Raw genomic sequence first — 22,798 nt, forward strand, 5'->3', positions numbered from 1 at the left:
ACATCCAACAGGGTCAAATATATATCGCGGTATATAGCAAGAGAAAATGAGAAACAGAGAGCCAGAATTGGGTCATTGCTTTATGGCTGGACTCCTCTAGGCTTGTGAATAAAGCTTCATATTTTAAGAAAGAACACCTCTGTGAAGTGTGTACTGTGTAGAACTGAAGGTCTATAACCTCACTCCACTGCCAAAGTGAGAAATAGCTCACATAGCCTTCTGAAGCATCACTCTTACTCTCTCTTGAAAACTCGAACAGATAAAGTGAAAAAGGGGCCATAGATGATTTCTCTTCAAGGAAACCTGTGATTCCTCCTCTAGTACACCATTGCTCTTGCTTTTTATACCACCCATTATTCCAACTCATGCGCTTCACATCACATTCATGGTTTTCTAGCTAAGAGAGAGGAGCTTGTAGAGAGAGAAATAGAGTAGGAGGTGCATATTTGGTTTCAGTAGTTCAGTTTGGTTTCTGAAGGTGAGAGGAGGGTTTTGAAAGTTTGAGGTTTTTCTGTAGTTTTGGTTTGTTATTCACTTGGGGAAGATCAGTGAGTGAAATCCACCATGAGAAAGAACATTTGGGTTTTGCAGTACTTCCTGTTGTTCATGGGATGCTATCTTGGTATGTTCTGTTCCTCAGTTTGCTTCTTCTTTCTCTTGAAGCTGGATTTGGAGTACTATGTGTGTTTAAGTATTTAACTTTGTTTTACCTTCTTGTTCAGAAGTTGGAAGTTGCTGGTCAAAGTTTGTATGTTTGTTTTATGTGCTTGTATCAGACAAAACTAAAAATGCTCTCTTTTTTCTTCTTGTTGGGTAGGACTGTGATTTGCATATTCTTATTTTCTGGTGTAAAGGAGTGAAACTGCTAATGGGCTAAGCTTTGTCCCAAGTTTTGCTTTTATATTAACATGATCAAACATATTTCATAAGCAAAAACATCAAGGGTTCTGTCTATGAGGAAACACACAAAAAATGATCTTCCTTTGATTTTTTTTCTTTTTTTAAGCAGTGTGGTCTGGGAAACCAGATTTCATTGTAATGGAGTTCCCAGGATATGAGTTAATCGTTGAAGGCTCCAAGCTTAGCTACTTACTTAATTAGTCTCAGACCAGTTGGTAGAATTGTATTATTAGTCATTATGACTTTTTATTGCTCACTTGTACTTGGTTAATCCCATGGTCTGAGTTAATTTTAGCTAGCTATTGTCCTCAAGGTTTATTGCCTCTTATGTTCAGTTTCTTCTATTTACCTGTGCTTGTTCTAAAACTGAATTCTGTACTGTTTTCATGGAATCTGCTGCTTCACTTTTGTCTTCCCTGTTTGCTGCTCCTATACTCGAAGCAGTTAGTTAACAGCAGCATAGGTAATAGATTGAAAACACCTTTAAGAATAACTTCAGTAGGTTTCAATAGTCTCACAAACTTTTGTTGGTTGGCTATAGTGGGTGTTCTTGGAATATTGTGTCATGAGAAGTTCACATGGCATTAATGTAATAGATTTGTAGTATGGAACTATGGATACTGTAGAGTACTTCCCCGTATACAGTAGAACTAATGTCAATATTTGATCGTTAATGAAAACTGATCACCTCATCCATCTCTGATTTGGTCCATATCCAATATCCAATATCTACGTTTTTCAAATTCTTTAGGTTTGACGATGGGAGCTGGTGTGGAAGAGAGACTAGATGGTGCAGTACCGGCAACCACATTGTCACCACCAGAAGGGAACACTACATTTCTTGATGGCACAACATGGTGTGTGGCTGTCGCTGGTGTCTCTCAAGTTGATCTGCAGAATGCATTAGATTGGGCCTGTGGACTTGGAATGGCAGACTGCAAGGCCATCCAAGAAGGCGGTCCCTGTTATGACCCAGACACTCTCCTATCTCATGCTTCATTTGCTTTCAATAGTTACTATCAACAGAATGGAAATTCTGATATTGCTTGCAATTTTGGGGGCACTGCTGCTGTCACTAAATATAACCCAAGTACGTTGTGCAATTCTGCATCTCTTTAAATGTCTCCCTGATTACTTTGGTAAAGGTCAACAAGAGAAGTATAAAACTTACTATGAACACTGACTATCTACGATAGCATTTTAAAAAATAATTGAACAAATTGTTTAGATTACCTTTGACTGCTAAAATCTGATTTCCATGCTACTCACAAGTTATGAAACCTTTTTTTTTTCAGGGGAATGCACAAGTTATGAAACTTAATTTCTATTAAGTAGACAAATATTACTTGGGTGTGCAAAAATAAGAAGATGCTGATGTAATGAGAATAGGCATTAAAGTTTAAGCTTCAATTTTCTTGTTTTTATTGATTTGAGGAGAGTGAACCTTTTAAAACTATTTATTCTTCTTAGACATTCGACTTTATGACACATATGGGTTTATGTACTTAAGGTTGTAATGTCATTTAAAGTTGTAACCATGAGGATCTATTCCTTCCTTAAGAGTAGTATTAAAACACCAGTACAGCTTTGTTTTACCACTATAAGCTGCAATGAGATTTGTTTGAAATGGATTTAAAGTTGATAATGAAGCTTACTGCTCAACTTTAGTTTGCACAGAATGTAAATTCCTACTCTTTAACATCATTCAGACAGGTAGTAATGAGTTTCATTACTATATTGCAGGTTATGGAAAATGTAGCTATGCTGCTCCTGGGTATGCTTATTCTCATTATTTTGCCTAGCGTATACTCTTAGATATAAACTACTTCTCATGGAATATATATTTCTTGATCTTCAGATCTGTAGGCTCTGCAGCACCTCCATTGTTGAGCTCCATTTGGTGGTGGAAACTCGCTCTCCTTTGTTTACTACCTCTGTGTCTAGGAAGCTGATCAGTGCTCATGATCGTTGGTTTCAAACAGATTAAACTGCCAGAAAAAAGTCGAATTCGACTGTTTGTAAAAACTATTCTAATGTCATGGAAAGGAAAAGGCAGGAGATCAGAACATGATTAGGCTATGATTATGCAAGTGTAATATGCTTATTCCTGTCTTTGTTTCTGGTTTAGGAATCTTTTAGCTAATTAAGAAGGGAAAGCCCCCTCCATCTTTTTCCATCTGTCTTTTGGTTTGATCTACTTTGTCTCTTTAAAATGGAGCAAATATATGCTTCCATAGTCCGATTCCCTTTTCTTAGTTATTTCCTCATTTGGCTCCTAGAGGCTTTTAGAGAGATAGTGCTCCTTTTACCAACTCTGTAACTCTATGATCATTTTGGAAGAGGACCAAATTAGCCTTGCCAATTTCTCTCGCGTTATTGAGGAATGTGTGATATGGGAGATGAGTTTTTGGGGTGGTACATATCTCAAGGAAACAGAGATTCTTGAGGGACTTTGGGTTTAAATGTGGGGGCCCAAAAATCCCTGGATAGTATCTCTGTTCCAATTTAAATAGCTTTTGTCCTTCTCACACGTCCTCGTTATATAAGTTCATCATTACATAGGCTATGTAATGAATAAATAACAGGGATGGAAAGACAAATTTGCCCTCGGCCATAGTTCTTCCCGCTCAAATGTTGGTCCCAACGATGGCTACAAGTCCATCATTTTGGGGCAGGATGACATGTAGAAGTCGGGAAATGATCCAACTGGTTTTCTTTTTAAAGAGCTTCTATTGATGATCTCGAATAAGTTAGCCAATTTATTACTTTGTCTGAAATTGACATTTAAAATACAAAAAAAAGAGTAGGACAAGTAAGGTAACAGATTGGCTAATTTGTTCGAGTTTGATCAATAAGTTGTAGTGGAGTTTAAGAAAACAAAGATTTGGCTGAAATACAACTAGTAATCTATTCTGATCAACTTAAAACTCCTCGCTTACACGGAGAGACTGATATCTTTAAATCAAATGGCTCTGCACAACTAAGTATAAGTTACGGTCAGTTAGCCAGTAAATTGAGCGCACTTTGGGCATGCACCTCAAGTAATTGGATTTTAACAAAATATGAGTCAGAGGTCAATTAGCCTGTAAAAAATTAATGCCCAACCCAACATCAGTGGCTTACTTTATCAAAATATGAGTCCAGTAGGTTGACCTACTTCGGCCCATTTCTATCAGGGTCATGTTGTCCATTTCCAGCTTACCTGGTTTCATCAACAACTATCCAAATGGACATTTAAGCTCACAAAAACCTTATCCAACTGAGAAAATCCAATGAGGTAAAGCCAAGTCAGCAACATGTATCTCGGTGTATCCAAATCTGAGTTTTGAAGCCACAAGTTGCTCATGTGGCTGAGGTGAAGACTTTCTTATTCAAAAAGCTTATAGTCTTTGCATTACAGGCTACCATAGTTCACAAATTATCCCAAAAAAAAAAAACAGAGACATTTGCAGACTCCTAGCTTCCTTTGTAATTAGAAAATGGCAGCAGCTACTATGACTACTTCTCTCCCCCAGTTCAATGGGTTGAGACCCAAGATCTCATCCAATGTACAGAGCTTGGTAAGTGCTTGTTTTCCTCTCATTCATTTTTTAGATAATTTTGATTCTGAATGTGTGTAATGCAGTGGCTCTTGCTTCATGCTTATTGAAATATATGTTTAATGGGAGTTTTTTTAAGGATATAGTTGAAGTTGGATCTAAGACAATGTCACAATAGTGTATATTTTGATAATATATGCATGATCAAATTGTAGAAAAATAGGAAATTAAACCAACTTGGTACAAGTTAAAGGAACATATGCCAAAGAAAGGGCTTCTGTATTTTGGTTAAAGTTCAGGTTTTTCAGTGAAGAGATACAAGTGTGCTAGATATGTAAGATCAGTGCTTACTCCCTCCATATTTTAGTAGTGCATCTGTTCTTCAAGTGATCCGAAGTTCTTATGTGCGGCTATTGTTCAAATGACCTAACAAAAGTAATGAGGCGGGTGTCTTTAGAGGATAATGCAGTACTCATCAAAATTTGGACGATCAAATAATGCAGTACTCATCAAAATAGTGGTTCATTTATCATATTTGAATTCATGCACGTCTAAAAGTTTATATGACATTCCTGCTAATACCTAGAAAAGATATCATCGAGTCACACATTCTAATTTATAGGTGAAGATCATGATCATGCTCATATGTGCATATATAGTTGCACGGTTTGTTAGTTCTTTGAATTTTGAACTACATAACTGACTGAAGTGTTGTTCCACATCATTCAGGCTGCTGTGCAACCAATGAGGCGCAAGAGCCAAGGTGCTTTGGGAGCTCGCTGTGACTTCATTGGTTCACCCACCAATTTAGTAAGCATGTGACGTATATATTTCACTTCTCTATGAATTTGAACCATGAAGCTGAATAAGGAGATGATCGATACTAAATGCATCTTATGTTTCTTTATTGATTCAGATCATGGTGACTACTACAAGCCTGATGTTGTTTGCTGGGAGATTCGGATTGGCACCATCTGCAAACAGGAAGGCAACAGCAGGATTGAAGCTGGAAATCAGGGACTCAGGTCTTCAGACTGGTGACCCAGCTGGGTTCACCCTTGCTGATACCTTGGCTTGTGGGACTGTAGGTCACATCATTGGGGTTGGGGTTGTTCTTGGCCTCAAGAACATGGGTGCTCTGTAAAAAGTAATGTGAATTCAAATTTGCCGGTATTTCCTTTCAAGGTTTTCTGTTGTTGTATTCTTTGCTCAACAATCACAGTAAAGCTTAGTTTGGATTAGAACATGCAACAGTATATATCAAGTTTGAACGCAATGCTAGCCTCCAAATATTTCATCAAGATGAAAAGAAATTTGCCTCGTCACATTAGTAGGAGAGATGTCACAGATATCAGAATGTTTCTACAATTATTTTAACCGATTCACACCAAGGAATAAGAGGCTATTGTGCATAGTATTCCTCGTGCACCACACGAAAAGAGCCATTTTCCAAAGAGTTTTTTTCACCAACAGTCCCTCAATTCTGGTGTACCTACCAATGTGATACCTCAACTCTTAATCGTACCAATGTGATACTCAGACTCTAGTATTGCTATCATTGAAGTACTTCCGTCAGTTTTTTTCAACTTCTCCGTCATCTTGGTGACGTGGCAAGTACGTGAGGCCCACAAAGAGGATTAAAAGACAAAATTAACCCCATCTGAGAGAAGCAATGTTTTTCCCGCCCTTTACCTTGAGAAAGACACCCAACAATTCCAATTTTGGCGCCAATTTTCCCTCCATACTCTTTAATTTGTGTCTCTTATCTAAACTAAAGAACTACCGCAACCAGTCGACCACAATCTGATAAAAGCTAGATCAATCTCATTTTCTATTTTTACCCTAACACTTGTTAAACTAACAAAATAAATATAGAATTTTATATGGAACATCTCATTTCCACAATCTCATAAGAATATAGAAACACATAACTTAACTAAATTCAACTACATGTTTAAGTACCATTAGTTCTTACAAGCAAAAATCATGGCAGATCAACATAAAAGGTGGCAACTAATGGTACTTAAACATGTATTTGAATTTCGTTAAGTTATGTGTTTCTATATTCTTATGAGATTGTGGAAATGAGATGTTCCATATAAATTTCTATATTTATTCTGTTAGTTTAACAAGTGCTAGGGTAAAAATAGAAAATGAGATTGATCTAGATTTTATCAGATTGTGGTCGACTGGTTGGCGGTAGTTATTTAGTTTAGATAAGAGACACAAATTAAGGAGTAGGGAGGGAAAATTGGCGCTAAAATTGGAATTGTTGGGTGCCTTTCTCAAGGTAAAAGGCGGGAAAAACATTGCTTCTCTCATATGGGGTTAATTTTGTCTTTTAACCCTCTTTGTGGGCCTCACATATTTGCCACGTCATCAAGATGACGGAGAAGTTGAAAAAAACTGACGGAAGTACTTCAATGATAGCAATACTAGAGTCTGGGTATCACATTGGTACGATTAAGAGTTGAGGTATCACATTGGTAGGTACACTAGAGTTGAGGGACTGTTGGTGAAAAAAACTTTTTCCCAAACAAGAAGTCTCCTTGTCTCTTAGTTGCCCTTAGCTTGCTAGGGTTTTATTCACATGGAAGATGCCACACCTTCCTGAATGGTAGGTCGTCTTATCCTCGCAAGTTTTTACAAATATGAGAGATGGTTGCAACATTATCATGATTTATGCAAATAAGCGTTCCCACTTCCGGAAAACGTTAACTTTCCAAGCTATCTGATGTTACGAGACTAACGATATAACGCAAGTGATGCATCTTCAAAGTAAATTTCCATAGCACAAGTATTTTGCAAAAACACAACGAATATGTACCCAAATAAGAGCAGATGTTAAACATGAAATAATCATTCTGTTGAGTAACTGGGAGAGGCAAAAGAATAGGTCGAACCATCAGTGCAACCTTGTGAGCTCTTCTACTCTTTTGCACAGCTCTTCCACAGGAACATTAATTTGTTTTGAAATTTCATCCATCTTCCCACGGCTGAGATCAAGGAATGACTCAATAAGATCACCGTCTAAGAAATTTTTGGTGTCTGAGGTCTTCTTCTCGTTGCAGAATGATCTCCACTGCTCATGGCTCAATCCTCCAACACCTTTTATCACCTTCCTCAAGTTTGTCTGAAGCTTCTCTAGAAAGGAATATTGTTCTTGAGGAAGTGAAGCAATGACCCCAATTACACCATTTACAGTGCCAAATATCACAGTAGGAATCTGACCCACATCAGAATCTGGCAAGCGCATGACAAGAGAACCATGCCGAAACCGATTGACAAATTCCCCGAGGTGATACTCACCAACAACCTCAAGACGGCCCCGTTCCTCATCAGTCGCACCGTCACTATTTTTCCTAACAGTGAAGAGGTTGTAAAAATTTTCAGCGCCAAGGTAAACATCATCATCAAGGATCTCTACAGCAGACATCCAATTTGCATTGTAGTCCCGCGCTCGCTCCTCGATGGCACCTTCCTCATGCTGAAAACAACAGAATATTTTAATGCAAAAGATAAGTCTGTTGATTTAATGGGACCCTGAAATACCCGGAACCACAGATTCAAATATCTGTTGCCAGGGAGTCACATTGAAATAACCCATATTGGATCGACAAACAAAGGATTGTAATTTAGGACTGACCGTGCTTTTCAATAAGCACAGAGGTGGGGATTTATAATGAAATGGCAGTTTGACTTATGAGAGGACTAACCATACCTTATATATTAATAATGAAATCGACTTCATTAGATCGCCAACCACAATGAAGTCTCCACGAGTTTGTACGTAGAGGGCAAGTATGTGACCATGATGTCCACATTCAGACTGCAGCTCACGAGTACCATCATCCCGGAGTGTCCACTTGTATAATTGTATCTTTTGATTGATGGCAGCAAGTAGTTTTCCATTGAAAGCATTCAAAGAATAAACAGATCCCTTGGTTTCCTTTTCAGCAATGAGCTGCAGCTTCCCATCTTCTACTAGGAAAACCAGAATGCGACCCTACAAATTATTTTCAAGAACGTATCATGAATGTCAGTTTTTGTGTTGGGATGAAACATCAGCAAGTCACCATGCAATGCAAATCAGTGAAAAGAGATATCCATGATCCTACCTTGGTTGGCTCATTTTCTTCTGGCAGAACATATGCAGTCCCAACACAGTAATATACATTACTATCATCTGAGAAGGAACAGCTGAGTATGGAACAGGCATTCTCAAAAGCATCAAGTTGATAATAAGTCACAAGATCAAAACTTTGGTCATCTAACAATCGAATGAAGTGTGTTTCGGAATCTTCAGCCCCAGTCTGATTATTTTTTACACTACATATTGCAAACGTTCTGGACTGCTCCTGATGACAGATGCGGCGTGCATGCTCCCCTAGAGGAATAGAACGGATATGAAGCTTCTGGATGTCATCAATTGTGCCAATGGTAAGTTCACCTTCTTTAGCAATTGCAAGGCTGTTGATCACAGAAAAGAAGATGAATTTAGCATTATCTACTGATTATCAAGCCCTTCAATCATAAAAATATAAATTAGAAGCCCTCAAAGAACCCTAAACTATAACTGCTTTTCTGGAACGAAAAGAGGGGAGAGTACTCTTCAGAGTCCCCAGATAAAAAGGCCCATTAAAATTCCCTAATATACTTGGATTTGGTAAGATAGAAACAAAGAAAAATGAATAAGTGAAGGGTAGAGGGAGAAGCATACCTGTCTGGGAAAGCAGCAGAGTTGAATGGACACATATGGCTCACTTCTTTCAGATTTACATTGCTGTAAAGCAGTTTCTTGTTACTACTGTAGATGACGGTAGGTCTATCCGATGCAGCGAACACATGTGTAGTACTCTTAGATGAGAACGTACGCAGTGTAATGGGCTGCGTCCCAAGAGAGACTTTCTTCCTGTCTGTTAACTCCCCAGTAGTTGTGTTCAATGTAAAGTTTAAGAGGTGTCCATCACCAAGGGCACAAAGCAGATATGATACCTAAAAAAGAAGAATAAGAATCATTAGTTAAAAAGAGTTTATTGAGGAAACGAACATAGAAAAAAAGTATACAGCTTCATCTTCTATACTGTAAACTCACAATTGATTTAAACCCCAAAATGTGGCATAGACTATTTGGATTGCATAACGGTGATTATATTAGTTATAACCAGCTAAACTTGCTACGGAATCGGTCCTCTTTACATTTTATGATCAATGGTAGCGTGAATATTTACAACTGAGAAAGATCTAGCAAAGAAAGCTCGAGAGCAGACATACCCCTTCAAAAGCACACAGAAGAACAGAACGAGGAATGATCTCTCCTCCCAAATGCTCCTTTGTGATGCGGTTCAGATCAGGAAGAGAGTATATTTGTACGCTTATATCTGTCCACATCCCAACAGCTGCTAGCTGACTATAATTAGGATTTTCACCTATGGGATTTATGTCAAGGCAAGAGATCTCAAAGTCCAATTGTACATACTTCTTCTCTATTAATACCCCGTCACCAATTTCTAAATAAACTAAATGTTTTCCTCCAGTTGCCAATAAAACCTGCGATACAAAACCATAAAGTATCAAAAGGTTGACTGATCAATAATGATCCAAACTATATGGCTCATGCAAAAACATGTAGAAACAGAAACCAAACCTGGGTGGCATTAGCTGTCGCTACATTTATCGAATAGCCTGCTGGAGCATGCCACTCATTCTTCAGATCTCTAGATGTTGAGCTGACTAGCCGTACTGAGCTTGAAGTAACCTGCGTTGTAAATTCATCAGCTAGTGGGTACTACATACTGTACTTCTCGATCTTTAACAAATTCATAACACTCCAGATTATCCGCATAGTGCAATATTTCTGAATTGATTTAGCATCATTTTTTCATAGGAAGCAAAATAATTACATAAACAATATAGAAGAGAGTAGCTATCCCACCAGTCGATAGAGGTTTCGGTCAAACAATAAATCCACAGCGAACCAGCAACTAAGTACTCATTTACAACATTGTGCAGAAAGCATTGAAAAAACATACGACACATAATTACTTTTCATCCTCGCATACAAGTGACTGTTAATCCACTGCATACAGGGAGGGCCCCCGCTGCAACCTCATAAAACCAATACATACTGAACTTTTAGAATAAACCTATACCAGTTTTAGATTATAACCAAGACTTCAGACTTGGGAGTATAATCATATTTTGATCCACATGTACTTCGCAATAACTAAGAAAGACCAAGTGATGATAAAAATTTGATAACCTACCTGCACAAGTTGATTGAAGACAGCATCGTGGCAAAATAGAGTCTGCACTTGAGAAGAGAAGCCTTCTATCTCGGTTTCTTCCAGCTCATCCTCCATGTTCATTGCCAAGATACGAGTCTCGCTGATAAAACTAACAATCAGGAAGAAGTCATGCGGATCATCAGTGGAAGATCTTAATGACCACATTCCTTTGATACCTTGAAGCTCAACTGATGCCTGTTCCCAAATCATTGATGAAGAAAATGTGACTTGTATTGGCATGCATGAATGACATGAAGATGCTAAAATAAAATGGTGGGTGCAATCAAGTCAAACCTGTTCGTTTATTCCAATCCCATTTCGAACGACACGAAGAGAACCGTCTTTGTAAGCACCAGAGCAAGTTACCACTTGACCTTGGCCTTGTCTCTCAAGATCAACCACACAGAAGTCAACTATTGGCCCCAAATTAACGTACCTTTCCAGAACTTCAACATATGAACCTTTTGCATCCGGTTGTAGATTTAGCTTTACAAGCTGTATGTTTGCATTCACTTTGGAGTGTTAAGTATTATACAATGATAAATCATTATAAGAGCCATCATAGGTAGTTTAAATCAAAATCACAGAGGTATACTTACTACTTAGTACACTTAAAACTTAAATCACAACAAATACAAGTGACTGGACTACCAAGACTCAAAAGACATAACAATAGGTAGGGAATTGGTCACTTGGGGAATAAACTATTAAAAGAATCACCATATTTCCATGCTTGAACTGAGCAATCTAGGAGGAGAACCTGAGAAACCAGTCAGATTTCCACTACAGGGACATCAGCCTATTCTCTTACTATCTCTTGTATGCAATCGATTAAATAACTGAAAAAATGTTTAACTTTACTGTATCCCTCTTTTCTTTTTTTTGTAAGGTAAGTTACTTTAGTGCATCATCATCTCTCAGTTGAACTGATAAACTGAGTTTAGCATTCCTCTTTTCTTATTTTATATATACAGAGAAGAACACAACTTCTCTTCCACAGTATGTGTATAAAACTCGTGAGACCTAACCCTAAACTTTTAGAGGGAAAACTTGGAAATGTGAGATAAACAAGATAAAAATAGTAAATTCCCGTGAACATTAATGACTCTTTACACATTTCTAAGTAGCCAAGTAATATACCTGTGAGTCACCATAGCTTGATCCAATATAGACGAATGCATTATCAAGATATGAGATTGTAGATGTAATAGATGTTTCGCCCAAGAGCTCAATTTTGAGTCCAGTCACCCTATAATATATATAAGCACATGAAACCTTGACCGAAAAAACAAAGTCTGCAATTCTAAACCATATATTACTACAATCATAAACAGGAAAAAAATTAGAAATGAATATTTACTCACTTTTCTTTCTCATGGGTGATAACAAGCAGGTGAAGTAGCCCAGCATGATCACCAAGTAAATACCTAGAACCATCTGCATCCACTCTTCCATAAGCTCTAGTGATCGACTGGAAAAAAACAAGGACAAAGACAAATGAAATATCCATACCTAATCCAACATGCAACTTTTTTACTAAATTATAATCATATGCTTAAAAAAAATCCAGATAATAACTACGACATACAGGTCTTATGGGGATTGCTTTAAATGCATTGGCACTGCAGTAAACAATTGTTTCCTCTCCTATAATAAGAACACCGCAAAGTGGTGGAGGAACCGGTATTAACAATTCAGCTCCATTGTCAAGGTTGTTTCGTGACCAAGGACCCTCGACAAAATCTTTATCCTTCAGAGCAACCTCATAAGTTTTGGCATGCCGAGCATCCTTGTTATCCTGCATTAAGTGAACCATATTAAACCCAATAAAACTTTTTCACAAACACTCCTGTACAATTCAACATGACACAATGTGCACAATACATACCCACAGGTAGCCCACGGGACCACTAAATGCATAAAGAACTATGATCACACAAGAAGGCACCTCTGACCATCTACATGCCATGTGCATGTCCACAGACTGACATGGAGTACACTAAGTCTAAACCAAAGAGTTTTCAAATACAACCCTGAATATATTTCAGAGCTTTTATATAGATCCAAGCTATCCAGGTAATCTAGTAAAGATTAAATGGAGATGAAACTCAGGAACAAAATTCTGTTAACTTAGAATGATAAGAAATATATACAATCTATATATACATATAGTAGCTCCATCTCTTGTTTACACTCTCTTACCAAAATATCTGGTCAATGACTGCATGTACAGTTGTACACCATAATATTGACAGACTACACATATTATCTTCAAGTTTATACAGAATTATAGGATACATAACACTGTAGATACACATACCTGGTAAAGAACTACAATTGTGGGCTTTGAACAGCCATAAAGAAACTTGATATCTAAAACTTGTAGTTCCTCAAGCCTGAAAAGTTATCATCACAAAGTCAACTAGATAGAAGTACCAATACAAAGTGATAGAATGAAGAATATAGCATTTCAGGAACAATGCATACATGGTACCATCACTTGCCAGCTTATAGATGGTGTAAAAACTTTAATTACATGTCATGACTATTTCAATTGCAGAAAGATAATCAACTAGTATATTACTAGATGATAACAAAAAGGTACCTAATGTTAAATGCTTCCTTCAGCTGTCCCTTATTGTCAAAAGGAATAACCTGACAAAATAAACAATTTGTGAGGTTCCAGTCTAAACTGTTAATGTACTAACAATAAGACTGAACAGTATCAGGCTCCTTTTTTACAGAGAGAATAATTGGTTCAACACCACATACCTTAAACAAGCCATCATACAAATGAAGTCCAATTAATCTGCAATCTGGATCTATAATGCCAATCTGCAGAGTCATAGGTAAAGCAGGTGTATGAGCTCCTGTGAATTGCGCAACTAAAACTAAAACGTGGTTTTAATTTTAAATTAGGGAAAGAAAACAAAAATACTAAACAAGTACTAAATAATTCATGACCATATGATAGACATACCTGACCACTGTCTGTAGGACGACCTATACGATCTGAGACATCCCCCATTGCCCTACGAGATAGTGGCATACATTTGTTAAAGAAAAGTGAAGAGGAAAAAGTATCATTGTTAAATTACTCTTGACCAAAATCCATATATTACTTAGTAATTAGCTCCTGTGTTTCAACATCCCACTGAAGGACACAAAACTTGTATCTTTCTGTTGCAATAAACAGAAAATCCTGCGCCTCACCCTGATGAAAACTAGCATATCAGAATGATAAATAAAACCAAAACCAGTATGAAGCAAAGATATTAAATAAAAACTTACATGTGGCCGAAAGAGTTTAAGGGTTGCAATTCTTCCATATATCGGCACATCCAAGACAGGCTGCAAGATGGACAAATCTAGCTTAATTCTTGCTGCCACCAGAACCTAGCCTAACTAGGGAGCTTATACATCCAATAATCTAAAGTTAACTAATTTAAAAGCCATCGACCCTTCCCCAACCAAAAAACACAAAACGTGACACACAAAGTAAAGTAATCAATGTAATATACAGCTCCCAATTTCAGCAGAATAAATAAACGTACCTGCAAACCTAGAGCAGTGAGCAAGTGAATTTCGATCCGCGTGCATTTCCTGGACACAATATCAAACAAGATAGATAAGAAATCACTCCTGCTATGCACTCCTGGACACACATAATTTACTGAGCAAACAAAAGCAAAGCCAGAAGAACGAAATCGAGTTCGAAAGCCTATAAATTACAACACTTCTGTATGAAACTGAAGCTTATACAAAACTTGCAAGAGATAAAGCACAGAAATTAAACTGCTACACCATTCACAATTTCATGACTCTGAAGTGACTTCCTCAATCGATTTCTCAACCTAACATAACCTAATCAAATGCAAAACGAACACAACAGGCTCTGAAAATCAATAGCTCAAATTGAAGAACTCAAAAACATGAAGACGGAGGTTAACCAAACCCTAGGAGAATCAATCAGAGAATTTAAAAGGGCAATCAGAAAAAGGAGAGAGAGATAGGGATAGGGATGGGTGAGGCGTACGCAATGATGAGGTTGAGCTCCTGAGGGCCGGTGAAATTGCCGACGCAGGAATGGGTGACGTTGGTGGGCTTATGGGCCGTGACGACGTAGTTCCAGACGCTCATCGTCTTATTCGTTCTTCTTTGAATGGCGGAGTTTGAAAGTGTAGTGTGAAGCCCTAGCTACTGCTCTCACTCTTTCTCTCTCACCGTCACCGCCTCGCGCTTCTTCTGCAAATACTGTATTAAAATACATCTCCCTTTTATATAATTGTTTTTGTCCAAATTTTATTAATACAGTTTTTTACTTTCGAAACTAAATTTTTTATAAAAATCTTCTATTAATAAAGCCAGAACAAAAGTGAAATAGTTAAAATTTTAAAATATCCATAGTGCTTTTAGTTTATTATACTTCAGACTAGGGTTGGACTGTATGACACCGAAAAAATCGAAACCGACCATAACCGAATCTCACCAAAACCGATAAATCGAAACCGTACAGAACCATTGCGTCGGTGCCGGAAACCGAACTGAACTGAGCAATTGGTGTCGGTTATCGGTTATATGCTTTTAGAAAACTGATAGAAACCGAACCGAACCAAGAATTTGGAGCTAAAGTTATAGCTTGCATTTGGTGAACATATATAATCGGGAGCTTATGCAAAGAATATATTTAATAATAAATATATACATGCAAAGATATGTTATTTTGATTTTTGTATGTGTACAATCATGCATGCATAGATCTAATGTAATTAGGGGTGGGCACTGGACGGGATGGGATGGGACGGGACGAGGCTCATCCCACGTCTCATCCCACTCTTTTAAATCGGGATGGGATCGGGACGGGACGAGGGTTTTTAAGAATGCATCCCACTTGGGAATAATCCCGGTTGAGACGAGACGGGACAAATCTCACATTCCTATGAAGTTAAATAAAAACCTATATTTTTACTTTTTCATTAACAAAGTAACATTCAATAATGAAAATTTAACAAAAATGCATATTATGTTCAAAATATTATAATTTACCATTATTATTTGAGTTGATATAATTTTAGAGTTATTAAGAACATAAATTAGTTTCATTTTGATAAATATATATGAATTTTTAAGTTTTGATTAAAGGTGGGACGGGACGAAGCGGAATATAAATTATTCGTCTCACGTCTCATCCCACTATTATGAAACGGGATGGGACATACGTTTTTAGACATCCATCTCGTCCTGTCCCTATGAATTTCGGGACGGGATTGGGACGGGATCGGGATTTCCATTTTTTATGTCCACCCCTAAATGTAATGCTTAGGGGTTTTGTCAACTAGCCCTCATGTTAAGACAAGTATGGACGTCTAATGATAAAGCTCAGGAGGTTTAATGTGTATTTTGGTTAACTTGTGTTTCAGCGAAGTACAATGTTTTTATTTAGTTAATATTTAAGTTATGTATTATTCATTTGGTGAATGTAACTTAATTGAAGTATTGAACTTGTAGCTTACTCATTCACATTTAATCTTTTTATTTTCATTACTCGAGTACGAAAGGTCAATAAGGATATTAAGTTTTGTAACTGAAATGGAACCGAAACCGAACCGAATTATAGGTTAACCGAAACCGCGGTTTCTATATAATTTTTTGGTTACGGTTTTGAAAAATATGAAACTGAGAGTTCGTGTAGGTTTTCGGTTAGTGCTCATAAACCGAACTGTTGGTACCGAGTCCGACCCTACTTCAAACTTAGCTAAGTAATATTTTGAGGGATATAATTGTAACTTTTTAAATAAAAGGAAAAAAAATCAAGAATGAATAATAATTGCTAACTTATACGAAATAAGCGCGCACACATGAAGGCTAATAAAAATAAACCAAAAACTAACATCGACACCAAGTAATTGAAATACGTTGGTTGCATGTAACTATGTTATGTAATGAGGGAGCCACGTTGTTTGGTAACTTTGGTTTGCTGGATTTCCGACCACTTGACTAGTTCTTGTTCCGGACCTGATGAAATCAATACTTTCTACTTGATCTTTTATCTTTTGTTTTTTGAGTTCTCGATTTTGGATCAGTGCATTCTTGTTTCGGCTAATGTTATAAATTAAAATGATATTCGTGGTCAATTTGATTATAGCTCTGACCTTTGCTAATTGGTGAAGTTGTTTAGCTTTACAAATTTGAGTCCATTACTTCGAACACATTTGGCAGGAAACAAACTTTGTGGTAGATGTTTGTCATGCTGGTTGGCATAAATAGCTTATAACCACAACAATCTCGCTTCTTCATTTCTCCCTTTTGAACATTAAAATGTAATAGAGTCCTTCTCATTGTTTTTTATTTTATTTCTATGGAACAGTAACTTTGATATAACAATCGAGTAGTCTCGTTCGATCCGAGAACCTTTTATTTCATTAACTTTGATAGTTTGATTTAGGACTACGAGCTTGTATATTATTTGTGTTTAGGATGCAAAAAGAAATAAAACATTTACCTAAATGTAGAGAAAGTGGTTAATTCCATGCATCCAAATATTATTTACTTCTCTTTAAGAAAAGTTACTTTCATTTCTCCAGAATATCTGGAAATCAAAATTGGTGCCTAAAAGCAACAGAACACATGATTCTCCACGGAGGAAATGAGAAAAACACATACTGTATACTAGTACATCCTGGAAACCCATGAAATAGCAAGTTAAAAGTACAGAACTTCAGACATTCCGGATGTTGCTTTCTTCACCTAAAGGTTGTTCTACATAGATAGCTAACTGCCCGGACTGTCAAAAAAGTATAACAGCAACAGTCACAAGACCTAGGGATCAATCATCTAACAACATTTTCATCCATGTTTGAGCAATGAAGTTAAGCACCTGCTTCAGGAGACCTACTTTGTCGTTGCAACTCTTCATTAGCATTCCTGAACAACTGGTCCCAGCCACTCCCGGAGCTAGTGTCCACATAATCGTAGGGTACTGCTGTCTTCAAACCTGGCCTGACACCACACTGGCTCTTTACAATTCTGAAGTCCACGCCATCCCCTTGTTCATTATCATCCTGTTCCAGTTCCTCCCATGTAAACATCAGAGGCAGTGTAAATGCACCCCAAGGGTTGAAATCCATAACCTTAACTCGCTGGTCCTTTGTTACGTATACATCAAAGGTGTAATTTTCTGACTCGAATCTTGACCTTAAATATTCCATAAAGAAGTCTCCAATCAACACTCCAAGATGCTGTTTGCTTTCAAGCAGAGAAGGGTAGAAGGTTGTGGCCTCGCGTTGGGAAATTCCAACAAGATTCTGATTCCTTACAAAGCAGCGGAATTCCATCTCTGGCTGAAGAGATGGGTACCATTTACGGAGAGCAAGGCAAAAGCTCCTGGGCCGTGAAGAGGTTTTGTCACTGCAGGAATCATAAGCATGACACAAATCATGCACCAGTGAGTCAGATGATCGTAGCAACAGTGCAATCTCACTGAAGGAGGAGCATCTGAGGGTCCCAGTTGTGCTAATCCAAGCAGAATCTTTTGGTGCACTCCAATTCAGCTTCGGGAACACAGCACCTCCAAGAAATGCAATAGATTCCTTAATCTCCAACTCAAGCTCAGGAAAAGAAGGAGGCAAAGAAGGCTGCTCTGACTCATCATCAGATCCTTCTATCACTTGATAGTCATCTTCCTCCTCCGGATTATGAATTCTGTTGGGTAAGGCATCTTCATTTGAGATAGAAACTGGAAGAAGGAAGGGCCCAGAATCATCAAGAAGATACTGGACAAAGGATTCTGGAAGCTCATGGATCCGCGTTTTGATAGACACAGATTTAAACTTTGGGTACCATTCTTGTATCTGGCATCGATTCACTTCTTCTTCCTTCATTTCTTCGCTCAGTGTATTGGACCAAAAGCTGTTTGCTATATATATGTTTTTGTTTGCTACCTGCTGAACAAAAAGATATGATTAATAGTGTGCATCATAATCTGACAAAAAAGATTCACGATTAATTGATGACCTTCTTTTGGCTGAAACAATTTTATAATACAGTTTTATTACATCAGTATGTAGACAGAGGCCAAAAATAGAAAATATAATTTTGACTCAAGTTTCTAAAATTGATGTCACCATAAAACGGAAAGCATAGAGTATAAAATGTGGTCATACAAATTGATAGGCTGATGACTGATAGTATTACGAGGCAACAGAAGAGCTGAGCAAGTACAGACCATCTGTTACCAATAATCTTTACAAGAACATGATCCATTAATAAAATGATGGAACCGGTTTCGATCTCGAACAATAATTTCTCTACTAAATTTAGCTGAAACATGCTTCATGAAGGAATGACAGTCATGACAGATTCGGATATTCTTCATGACCCTAATGGTCCTAGTATCATTGACACTCATAAGTGCAAAAGCCACAGCCAATTTCTCACTATGATAACCAAGAGTATGCTCTTTCTCCTCCTCTTCAATGTCATGCAAAACGTTTGATGTAAGAGGAGTATATCCTGTGTCTTTTATACTTTCAAGTATTTTGTCTAAGAAATCTCTAATATCATGTGATTGGGGATGAGAGTTATCCCCCGAAATGAACTCATGAGTGATTTGCTCTACACTAACTGAACTAGAGCCAGCTTTTTTGTTAATTCCACTTGCCCTCATTGAATTCCTAACACTGGCCTTTTCTACCCACCTACCAGCTCTCCCATAAGCATTAGATAAAAGCACATAATCACCATCATGATAACGATCTAGCTTGTTCAACCTCTTCTTCACTTTCTTAGCCAACACAAGATGGTTATGATTTACACATGCTCCGAGAAGGGTCCTCCAAATGACAGAATTTGGCCTGATTGGCATTTTCTCCACAAAATCATAGGCTTCGCAAAGCAAACCAGCCCGGCCAAGGAGGTCAACCATACAACCATACTGCTCAAGCATTGGCTCCAGGCCATACTCATCCTTCATGCTTTTGAAAACTTTCCAACCATCTTCCACAAGTCCACCGTGACTACATGCCACTAGAATCCCAGTAATAAACATATGATCTGGCTGCATGCCAGATTTCTTCATCTCATAAAAGACCCTTAGAGCTTCTCTACTGCGGCCATGCACTGCAAGGCCCGTACTCAGTGCTGTCCATGTCCGTACATTCTTCAATGGCATTTCATCAAACACTTCAATAGATTTATCAACGGCTCCACAACGTGAATACATGTCAATTAATGCAGTACCCAATGAGACAGTAAGTTTTAGTCCACTTCTGCTTATACAGTCATGAACCCTCTGACCCAATTCCAGCGCCCCTATGCTTGAAACAGCGGATATCACACTGAGCATAGTGACTTCATCTGGCATTACATTCTTGGCAAGCTGCATTTGCTGAAATAATGCAACAGCCTCGTTTGAAAAGCCGTTGTTGGAATAACAAGAAATCATGGATGACCAAGAAACCAAGTCTTTCTCATGCATCGCATGGAACACTTTCAATGCAGGTTCAACCAACCCACAACCCCCGTAAAAACTAACTAATGCATTCTGAACATATATGTCTGAATGGAATCCAAGCTTAAGGATAAGTCCATGGACATCATGACCCAACTGAAGGCGAGCACAAGCCTTGAGAAGAAATGGGAAGGTGAAGTTATCAGGTGGTACACCTTGTTGACGCATTAGGGTAAAGAAATAGACTGCAAGGGAAGGAGAAGTGTGAGCTGCTACATGAGCTCTGATGATGGAATTATAAGCAAAGGTGTCCGGAGAAGGAATGTACGCAAAGAGAGCTCGGAAGTAGGATAAGCTCTTTGGGGATGGTGTAGCAGCGCACCATAGCAGGAGGCGACGAAGGTAGGGAGGGTGATTCTGTTGGCCAGTTTTGATAAGCCAAGCATGGAACTTGTGCACATGATTCATGGACATTATTCTTTACTCATCGCACATTCCAACTCTAACGCAAAAAAATCAAACACCTGTTTTGACGAGAAATATTATTAGCTCCACTACACCAACTCGAATCCCTTCAAAACACTAACCGAAAACAGCATTCCAAGGAAAGAGCAGCACTCTCCCTCCCCTCAAATCTTAGAAACAATGACCATTCACCGCCCTATATAACTCGCGTTTTTAGAACTTACAAATCTACACTATTACATAGGAACTACTCTGTTACAGGCTTACAGCATATTGCCCAAAGTTTAACATCATAAACTATAATTTAGCTCACATAACTTCATTTCTAACCGGAATTGACCAGTTTGCTCTGAATTTTTTTTTCTTAAGCTAAAGAACTCTGATCCTCAAAAACCCTAGTTCAAACAATTGGGGAAGTCTCTATCAAATTCAAAACCAAACAAAAATACATCTTATTGAACCAAAATGGGATCTTTATTCATCCAAAACAGGTAAAAAAAAAAGCAACTTGCCAACACCATATTTCTCAAGCTCTAACATTTTACAGTAAATTGAGTTGGGTAATTTCACATACGATATAGAGCCTTACGAGCTTATCAGTGAGCTTGTACCAGACAACCATAGCTATAGCAATGATAAGGCTCAGAATACTAACAGAGAGAATATTAAACATCGGAAGTACCTGATTCCTAACGGCGGCGTTTTGCTCTCTTCTTCTTCTTCTTCTTCTTCGTTGTCGAGTGTCGACCTTCACTGCGGGAGTCTATCTATGCTGGACTGCTGGACTGGTTTTGCATATCTAACTTGGGCTCTTATCACGACTCACAAGGCCCAAAATCAACAGGCCCAAATCTTCCATCTACCTTTATCATTTTTCTGTTTTCCCATTTCGTCAACCGACAAGATTGATTTACTAATAGGGAAGTTTTAAATACACACTATATATCTTTTAATACACATCTCGTTATTTTATTTTTTATATAATTTGAATTAGGTAAATGATCATAATAAACAGATTATTATAGGAAATGAAAAAAGAGGAAACTATATTTAATATGTCAATGTATTGAATATTAGGTTTCTTTTTGTATACATTTCAATTGATTTATGGCATACATGTAGAGTTTTTTATTTATTTTTAATACTGTTTTACAAGACTGTAGAGCTAAGACATCGGGTTACAAGACTGTACTACTGAGTAATAAGTTCCTATATATGATGTCAAACGTCTTCTGCTAGAAAATGTGAAAGATTTGAAAAATATCTATGTTATTTCAATTATAATTATACTAGATAATAAAATATTCATGATATAATATATATAGGGTAATTTTTGTATTTTAGGGTGTGCATTTGGAGAAAAATTGACATAAATTTTTGAATTGGTAGTGCATTAAGAAGTTGGTGTGTAATAAGAGAAATGAGGTATATATTTAAAACTTCTCTTACTAACAATGTTTGGATCGGTTTTTACATTTTAGTGAATCTATACATTTATCACTGTGTATTATGTGTTCCAGTTTTAGCTCCCAGTACGTATCTCATCCTGGTCTTAAGGTCATCATTTCCGAATGTACCAAGTTCGTTTTCGCGAAAACAACATACACATGAGATAGAGAAGTCACACAACGTGACAAGCAGGCTAGCTAGGAAGTGGACAAGCATACGTATGTTCACATAAGCTTAAGCACAGAGCCAAAATCAATCATAGCTAGCTAGTTTTTCGTTCTTTATATTAGTTAGCACGGAGCCATGTCAAAACCCTAGTTTGTATCAGTATCACATGTGATACTGATATCTATTAAGATGGTTTGTGAAGAGTTTCTAGAGCCACCGAAATAAAGGTGAGATGGTACACTGTTAACCCATTCATCAGAGCCAGAATAATAAACCCAGTGTTCGTCTCTTCACTACGAATTTTAACCAAGACAAAGACAATGATCTCTCTCCTTTCTCGATCAGTTTCTCCTTCATTAATTTTCAAAGCATCAAACTGAGGACCAGACTACATTTTAGTATAGAGTCATGCATGCCACAACCAGAGCCGCTCAAAAAGTTGCTAGATATACAAATTACAAAACCATGTTCTAATTATATCACATATGTTTGACATAATTAAGTAGTAAGAATGGGAAACCAATGGAAGTAGATAAACGTTC

General features: G+C 37.5%; 4 protein-coding genes across 6 annotated transcripts; 2 read left to right on the forward strand and 2 right to left on the reverse strand.

The window, feature by feature from the left end:
- Window positions 1-408: 408 nt before the first annotated feature.
- LOC126788745 (glucan endo-1,3-beta-glucosidase 13) lies at window positions 409-3,074 on the forward strand. Its single transcript, XM_050514761.1, has 4 exons — window positions 409-622; window positions 1,652-1,990; window positions 2,644-2,674; window positions 2,759-3,074. Exons 1-4 carry the CDS (start codon window positions 565-567, stop codon window positions 2,850-2,852), a joined length of 522 nt encoding a protein of 173 aa, XP_050370718.1. The 5' UTR covers window positions 409-564; the 3' UTR covers window positions 2,853-3,074.
- A 1,254-nt stretch (window positions 3,075-4,328) lies between these two features.
- Window positions 4,329-5,734, forward strand: LOC126788631 (photosystem I reaction center subunit psaK, chloroplastic). Its single transcript, XM_050514640.1, has 3 exons — window positions 4,329-4,460; window positions 5,169-5,249; window positions 5,356-5,734. Exons 1-3 carry the CDS (start codon window positions 4,380-4,382, stop codon window positions 5,581-5,583), a joined length of 390 nt encoding a protein of 129 aa, XP_050370597.1. The 5' UTR covers window positions 4,329-4,379; the 3' UTR covers window positions 5,584-5,734.
- A 1,471-nt stretch (window positions 5,735-7,205) lies between these two features.
- Window positions 7,206-14,950, reverse strand: LOC126786657 (DNA damage-binding protein 1). The gene is made up of 19 exons (XM_050512547.1): window positions 14,763-14,950; window positions 14,281-14,329; window positions 14,018-14,077; window positions 13,849-13,940; window positions 13,707-13,758; window positions 13,499-13,561; window positions 13,332-13,381; window positions 13,047-13,122; window positions 12,315-12,524; window positions 12,091-12,197; window positions 11,867-11,975; window positions 11,021-11,221; window positions 10,706-10,921; window positions 10,087-10,197; window positions 9,714-9,989; window positions 9,160-9,434; window positions 8,558-8,909; window positions 8,161-8,445; window positions 7,206-7,926 (listed from the first exon to the last, which is right to left on the reverse strand). Exons 1-19 carry the CDS (start codon window positions 14,864-14,866, stop codon window positions 7,345-7,347), a joined length of 3,270 nt encoding a protein of 1,089 aa, XP_050368504.1. The 5' UTR covers window positions 14,867-14,950; the 3' UTR covers window positions 7,206-7,344.
- Window positions 14,951-17,301: 2,351 nt separating this feature from the next.
- LOC126786243 (uncharacterized) lies at window positions 17,302-21,392 on the reverse strand. Of its 3 annotated transcripts, XR_007671180.1 has the most exons (3): window positions 21,322-21,372; window positions 18,850-20,698; window positions 18,542-18,666 (listed from the first exon to the last, which is right to left on the reverse strand). XR_007671180.1 is itself a non-coding variant. In XM_050512010.1 (2 exons), the coding sequence occupies exon 2, from the start codon at window positions 18,604-18,606 to the stop codon at window positions 17,596-17,598; it is 1,011 nt and encodes a 336-aa protein (XP_050367967.1). In that variant the 5' UTR covers window positions 18,607-18,669; window positions 21,322-21,356; the 3' UTR covers window positions 17,302-17,595. The 3 variants fall into 3 exon arrangements, 2 of the variants coding, with proteins under 2 accessions (XP_050367967.1, XP_050367966.1); XM_050512010.1 differs by lacking the exon at window positions 18,850-20,698 and having other exon boundaries at window positions 17,302-18,669; window positions 21,322-21,356; XM_050512009.1 differs by lacking the exon at window positions 18,850-20,698 and having other exon boundaries at window positions 17,303-18,666; window positions 21,322-21,392.
- Window positions 21,393-22,798: the final 1,406 nt, after the last annotated feature.

Source organism: Argentina anserina, chromosome 3 (genome assembly GCF_933775445.1).
Source record: "Argentina anserina chromosome 3, drPotAnse1.1, whole genome shotgun sequence".
Taxonomy (NCBI): Eukaryota; Viridiplantae; Streptophyta; class Magnoliopsida; order Rosales; family Rosaceae; genus Argentina; species Argentina anserina.

Bases quoted from the DNA above. Each gene is read 5' to 3' on its own strand.
- LOC126788745 (XM_050514761.1), top strand. From the start codon at position 565: ATGAGAAAGAACATTTGGGTTTTGCAGTACTTCCTGTTGTTCATGGGA. The intron at 1,991-2,643 runs GTACGTTGTGCA...ACTATATTGCAG, and splicing joins TGTCACTAAATATAACCCAA to GTTATGGAAAATGTAGCTAT. The intron at 2,675-2,758 runs GTATGCTTATTC...CTTGATCTTCAG, and splicing joins TGTAGCTATGCTGCTCCTGG to ATCTGTAGGCTCTGCAGCAC.
- LOC126788631 (XM_050514640.1), top strand. From the start codon at position 4,380: ATGGCAGCAGCTACTATGACTACTTCTCTCCCCCAGTTCAATGGGTTG. The intron at 4,461-5,168 runs GTAAGTGCTTGT...CACATCATTCAG, and splicing joins CATCCAATGTACAGAGCTTG to GCTGCTGTGCAACCAATGAG. The intron at 5,250-5,355 runs GTAAGCATGTGA...TTATTGATTCAG, and splicing joins TTGGTTCACCCACCAATTTA to ATCATGGTGACTACTACAAG.
- LOC126786657 (XM_050512547.1), bottom strand. From the start codon at position 14,866: ATGAGCGTCTGGAACTACGTCGTCACGGCCCATAAGCCCACCAACGTC. The intron at 13,759-13,848 runs GTAATATATGGA...ACTATCTCGTAG, and splicing joins ACACAGGAGCTAATTACTAA to GGCAATGGGGGATGTCTCAG. The intron at 13,562-13,706 runs GTATGTCTATCA...ATGACTCTGCAG, and splicing joins GTCCTACAGACAGTGGTCAG to ATTGGCATTATAGATCCAGA.
- LOC126786243 (XM_050512010.1), bottom strand. From the start codon at position 18,606: ATGAAGGAAGAAGAAGTGAATCGATGCCAGATACAAGAATGGTACCCA.